The following is a 6986-nucleotide window of genomic DNA, read 5'->3' as shown; positions in this document are numbered from 1 at the left end:
TAAGCTTGTTCTAAGTAGGTGCTTTAGACCACTGCACCATCTCACCAGCCCCTGTTATCAAGTTTAATTAAATATTTTTATAAATTTATTTGTAGAGTTTTATTATGGTAAGTAAAAAAACTCTAAGAGAAATAATTTTTATTTTCATAATCCCACTTATCCCCATAATCTCATTTGTAATTTATTAATGGTGGATAACAAATAAATTATTCTGCATCTTGATTATCTAGGTTGTAGTCAAATTGAACCAGATTGAAAAAAATGTAAAGTAATGTACTGTGATAGACTTTGTAGAAAAGCTATGCACTGGCCAGTTTTTGTCCCTTACAGAAACATAATACCTCATGCGTGACACCTCCCACGCACTCGGGTCTGACCCGGTCCTCTCCTGTGGTTTTCCATAACCCACAGCTGTAACTGGGGGGAGGATATCTCTGCCGATGCCTGAGGCTCCTTTCATGATTGCAGTAACCTTGTCGTCCTACTTGTATAGCTTGATGATGAACGGATGGAGCAAATGTCAAATATGACTTTGATGAAGGAGACCATAACCACTGTGGAAAAAGAAATGAAATCACTAGCAAGAAAAGCAATGGATACTGAGAGTGAACTTGGCAGACAAAAAGCAGAGAATAATTCTTTGAGGTAAGTGAAATAAACAGTTTACCTTAACTGATAGCTCTGCTTTTTGTTATATATTTTATAATAAAAATTTATTGAATATAATTTCTGGAAGGATTGTTATGAAGCAATTTTAGAAACCTCAGGACATATTGAACAATTTCTCTTAAGAACATCACAGACTGGTAATGGTCCACTTAATTAGAAAGTGTATTTCTAGTAATCTTAACTATACATTTGCAGAATTCTTCAGGTGTAACTGAAATAGCTTTTACAAGCCCCTTCTGAATACTAAGCATATTTGAGTTTAATTTACTTTATAGCTTTAAGTTCTCTTTTGGGATGTTAACAATATAAGAAAAGACAGGTTAGAAAAGAGGTGGTTTAGGGCATAAATAAAAGTCATAGCAGAAGCTGGATGTGGTAGTGCAAACCTATAATCCCAGCACTTGAGAGGCTGAGACAGGAGGGTCACTGTGAGTTCAAGGCCAGCCTGAGCTGCATAGTGAGACCCTATCTCAAAAAGACAAAAATAAATAATAAATAAATGTCATAGCAGAGAAATAGGTGCATGTAGTGGAATTTCTGCTAATTGTATGCAAAGTATGTTGTTTAACCCTTCCTATATGCTAGTATAGAAGCAGAAGAAATACCAATTAAAACAGCCTACAGGCAGTAAACGTGCAGGAATATATTCTTGGACAATATGAATGTTTGTCATTTAACTGTTAGCATCTGTTGATGTGAGGAATAGAGGTCCTATAAGTTCAGTGAGGTTGAATTGATGAATCTGTGAACATTTGAGAAATAGGATTTCATATTGTTGTTTTGTTTTTGTGGTACTGGAAATTGAACCCAGGATCTCACACTGATCTACATCCCTAGTAGCTCTTTATAATTTTTTGAGTCAGGGTCTTACTAATTTACCTAGGCTGGGTTCATCTAGCAGTCCTTCCTCAGCCTTCTAGAATGCTGGGATTATAGGAATTTACCACCATGCATGTCTGAAAAATAGTAGTTCATCTGAGTGAAATCTGTTACTAGTCTGCAACTAACGTTTGGTTCTTGTGTGCATTCTCAGAGTTCTCCTTGACCATTGCAGGGCCTGTGGTGCACAGGTGCAGGCACTTGTCAGGACAGCTCATTCCAGTTCTTTTCCTTCATTGTTAAAACATTGTACTGCTAATGAGAATATTCTAAGGTCAGGTGAAATTAAGGTAATAATAAAGTGGAACAACAATAACCAAAAAACTTAGAAAATTGAGAAAATCATGAGGAAAATTTAAATCATTTGTTATTCCATATCCCAGGGAAAAATAATAATATAAACTGTTTCTGACTAGAAATTTGTCTGTCTGTATATATGATGTTAGTTTTCATGTGAGTAGGATTGGCCTGTATAATTTTGTTTGGTCAGTTTCATTTAACTATGTACCATAAACATTTTTTCATGTTATTAGATGTTCTTTGAAAGACTTTTTTATAGTATAATATTCTAGCAGAGAGATCTATATTAATTTTAGAGATTTTTTTGATGCCCATTTATTTTGACAGATTTATTGACATATAATCAGCACACTGTACAATGTGAAAACTTTCAATGTAGTCACAGAATAATTTTGAGATTTATTGATGTTATATATATTACATATATATGTATATATTTAATCATCCTGTGTGATAGCTGAATAGTGTTCTGTTGTATGGATATAGAAGTAGACATTAGGGTTGTTTCCAGTTTTGGGCTATGACATATAAACTTGCTAAGAACGTTCCTACACAAGTCTTTTTGTGGGTATATGTTTTTGTTTCTCTTGGGGAATACATTGGAATATATTTCACTTTTGAGTAAACTGTTAAGTTCTCTGTCTCCTTGTCCCTCACCCCTTTCCTTTATTCCTTTCTCTTACCCTCTCCCTCTCCTCCTGCTCCCTAGTGGCTGTAATGTAGTGCATGTGCTATTTTTTTTTTAATTTTATTTATTTATTTATATGTGTGGGGGGGGGCCAGCTCAGCCCACCAGGGGGCGGGGCTGGCTGGCATGTGGTGCTGGGGGATTGAACCACGGTCCCTGTGTTTTGCTAAGCTTGTTCTAAGTAGGTGCTTTAGACCACTGAGCCATCTCACCAGCCCCGCATGTGCTATTTTATTTTACATTTTTAACAGCCATGTATGAGTGTTTCAGTAGTTATATATCCTCACCAAGGTATGTTAGCTTTACCTTTTCTAATATATATATGTATATATATATATATATTATTATTTTAATTTATCATTTCCTAATGTTTAATGATTTTGAGCACCTGTTCATGTGCTTATTTGCTATCTGTGCATCTTTTGTGATATATCTGCTAAATCTTTTATATTACTGAATTATGTTCATAAAATTATAAGTTTCCATATTTTATGTAAATATTTGTCAGATATATATTTTGGAAATATTTTGTCTCATTCTGTGGCTTGCCTTTCTACTATCTTAACAGTATCTTTTTAAAAAGCAAGTGTTTTTAGTGAAATTTATTGAATTTAATATATTTGTAATCCTGTGTTTCATGTTTTTTTAAAGAAATCTTTGTGAATCCTGAAATGATTAAGATTTTCTCCCATAGTTGCTCTTAGCACTTTTATAGTTTTAGCTCTTGTATTTAGCTGTAGGGATCAGGGAGGTAGCTTAGTAGAATAAGCACTTGCCTGGTAAGCACAAAGGCCTGAGTTCAATCCCCAGTTCTGAAAAAAAAAAAAAAAAAAAAAAAAAAAAAGATACTTTCAATTTTTGTATGTGGTGTAACATGTAAGTGGTGTTCCACTTTTTTCCATGAGGGTGTTTAATTGTTCCAGGATTATGTGTTGAAAATACTTACCTTTCTTCACTGAATTGCCTTGTTCTGTGTAGGTCAGTTGTCTGTATATGTCTTCTCTCCCTCCCTTTCTCTCTGCTTTCCCTCCTTATTTTGCTCCTTCTTTTTTATGGTTAAAAAATAACATGAAATATATTCCTTCAATTTTTAGATGTGTTGCATAATATTAGCTGTTGAGGAGATCTCTGTAACTTTTGCCTTCTGTAGAACTGACCTGTCTACATCCATTGATAATAGATGCTGCCCCTTCTCCTTAGCTTCTGGCCACAGCCCTTCCAACTTCCTGCTTTTGAGTTTACCTTTTATATGTGGGATATTATACAGTATTTGTCCTTGTGTGATGATTTTGTTTCACCTGTTATACAAGTGATATTCTCTAGGGTCATCCATGATGTAGTATCTGACAGAATTTCCTTTGTTTTAAAGACTGAATAATATTTCATTGAATATCTTACACTGCATTTTCTTTATCTCTCATCTGTTGAAGGACATATAGATTATTTTCACCTCTTAACAACTGTGATTAATGCTGATGTGAGTGTGGGAATGCAGATAATGTCTTCAAGGTCCAGATATACATTCTTTTAAATAAATACTCAGCAGTGGGAATGTTGGGTCATAGTAGTTCCATTTTAATTTTGAAAAAATTTTCACCATTATTGAGGCATAGCTGTTGAATAAAAATTGTATATATTTAGCCAGGGAAATAGCTAAGTGGCACAGTGCCTGCCTGGCAAGCATGAGGTCCTGAGTTTGATTCCTGGTACAAAAAAAAAAAAAAAAAAGAAAGAAAAGAAAAGAAAAAAATGTATATATTTAAGGCATACTATGTGATGTTTTTATATATAAATATTATGAAATGATTAATCAGCTTAATTGATGTACCTATTACCTCACACCGTTCCTTTTTTATTTTATTGTAGTTAGACTATTAAAATCTACACTTGAAAATTTTTTTTAAATTACATTTTAATTTAATAGATCCACATACTTGATCTATAATACTCTTGAAAAATTTTAAGTGTATGGCATACTATTATTAACTATATTCAGCATACTTAGGTCTCCAGAAGCTTTTTATCCTAGAACTTGAAGCTTTTACCCTTTGCCCAATTTTTACCCATCTCCTTATTTCTCCTATGAATCTCAGCCATCAGTAACCACTTCCCTAGTGTTTTTGAGCATGGCTTTTTAAAGATTCCACTTATAAGCTGTATCATGTAATATTTGTCTGTGACTTATTTCACTTAGTATAATGTCCTCCAGTTCCACCCATGTTGTTGTACATGGCAGGGATTCTTCCATATTGATGACAGACTTTCCATTGCATGTGATGTACTAGAGTTGCTTCATTCATTCATTCATGCATTGATGAACACATAGGTTGTGTATCTTGGCTTTTCTGAATAATGCTGCAATGAACATGGGAGTATATATTTCCCTGTAAGATGATCATATGATAGTTGTATTTTCAGTCTTCGAAGCACATTCCTAATTTGTCCACAATGGCTATACTAATTTACATTCCCACCAATAATGTGAGAGGTTTTTTTTTCTCTACGTCCTTGTCAAAACTTGTCTTTTGATACTAACCATGCTTGTGTGAAGTGCCATCTCCTTGTAGTTTAGATTTGCATTTCCAGATATTTAGTGATGTCAAGTACCTTTCTTATACTTGTTGGCCATTCATCCATCTATCTATCTATCTATCTATCTATCTATCTATCTATCTATATCTTCCTTGGAAAAATGGCTGTTGTAAGTCTTTGGTTAATTTAATTTTATTTTATTGAGAAACATATCAATGAGACAATTTCAAAGCTGATTAATAGGACAGTTTCAATAATTAATACATTGTATATTGTTATCTTCTTAGTGGTTGTCCATAGTACAAGAAACTATGGCAGAATATCCTGTCTGAATACTATTAGTACAAATTTTTCTTCTCACTGAATTAAGCAAAAGTAGCTGTATATCTATCCTAACTATTCTGTATATACAAATACAGAATGGTCCTTCCTTTGCATCTCCTTTTTTTGTTTAGTCCTGTCAGAGATGGGTATTCCATTGGCATCTAAGGACTATAGGTGCATGAATTCAGCAAAATAATCCAACACAGTCCAGCAGTCTACAACAGTACTGAGTTATCCGTAGAAGTTGTTGACTTGAGCCTTTCACAGCTCATCATGTTAATATGGCTTTACTTTATATAACTCATTTTTATACTTTTCTGCTGGATGGTTAAGAGCAAGATAAAGCGAGACCTATATAACAAGAAATGTGATTTTTGTATCTGATAAGGTGAGTCAAGTACCCTTGAAAGGCTAGGGCCAAAATGTTGGATGACCTTGCAGCCCTTCCTTTTCTCCAATTTTTGCAAATTTAGGTTGTTAACCCTCAAGAAGAGAAGCTTATTACCCTCTGACATATGCAGTTCGGTTTACAGTTCTGTCTAAACATCAGACATCTTAGGCATAACATGGAAAAGGTATTTTCATCAAGTATTGATATGTTAAACTTTAAGTCCCTACAGAATATGAAGAAAAAAGTAATTGTAAAAAATAGGAAAAAACACTTACATATTTTACAGAGAAATTTAGAAATCTAACCATGTGCAGCATTTTGTAGTAGGACAGTCCTGTGACTTTTTTTTTCCTTGTGTCTTTTTTTCATTTATTACCCTTTATTTAAAAAAAAACCTTTTACTTGAGAGACAGTATGGTTATAATTGGTATGTCATGACAAGAAGTACATATTTAGAAGACCAGAATGACAGGCACTCCAAGCGTAACCCTTCTATTACACATTGCTATCTTCAGTGCAGTTGCTTGGTTCACAGGTATTAGCATATATAGTTGGTCAGGGTAAGAATCCTACCAATTAACTGCTAGTTTCAAAAACCTGCTGATATTTCTCAGGATCATTGCCTTACCCATCTTGTGTGTATAAATGTATAGCTTTGTGCCTGTCATGTTTCCCAGCTTTTCTTTTCACCATCTCCTCATTGTCCAATCCTCAAGTTCTTACTTTCCTTTTTTTCCCCATAATTTTATTGAGAGACAAATAGCAATGAGACAGCTTCAAATCAAATTGGTATGACAATTTCAATAATTAACACATTGCATACTCTCTTCCTAGTGGTTATTTGCTGTACAAGATGCAGACATGATATCCTATTTACAAACACTATTAGAACAAATACCTTTATTCATTAAGAGAATGTAACTATATATCTATCTTTGAATAGATATATTTTGAATACACAGATACTAAATGGACATTCATCTGTATCCCCTTTTTGTTTAGTTCCATCATTTGAATATTATAGGTGTGTTAACTAAGCAAAATATTCTAAAAGAGTCCAGTAATCTATAATAGTATTGGGTCTTCCACTTGACTGGTGATGTCAGAAATTGTGGACCTGAGTCCCCTACAGCTCAACATAACAGCATGGCTTTACTTCTTATACTTCATTTTTATACTTTTCTGCTGGATGGTTAAGACCAA

At 33.8% G+C, this 6986-nt stretch overlaps 1 protein-coding gene across 10 annotated transcripts in view; it reads left to right on the top strand.

Moving 5' to 3' along the window:
- Nucleotides 1-6986, top strand: part of Tsga10 (testis specific 10) — a 113264-nt gene that overhangs the window by 51128 nt on the left and 55150 nt on the right. For all 10 annotated transcript variants that reach the window (XM_004633184.3, XM_023717440.1, XM_023717439.1 and 7 more), the window contains one exon: nt 494-645. In XM_004633184.3, coding sequence (XP_004633241.1) covers nt 494-645 — 152 coding nt within the window. The remainder of the gene's footprint in view (nt 1-493; nt 646-6986) is intronic.

The sequence above is a fragment of the Octodon degus genome, unplaced genomic scaffold (assembly GCF_000260255.1).
Source record: "Octodon degus isolate 3935 unplaced genomic scaffold, OctDeg1.0 scaffold00052, whole genome shotgun sequence".
NCBI classification, from domain to species: Eukaryota; Metazoa; Chordata; class Mammalia; order Rodentia; family Octodontidae; genus Octodon; species Octodon degus.
Note: the sequence above shows the minus strand (reverse complement) of the source record. Positions and strands in the feature narration are given on the sequence as shown.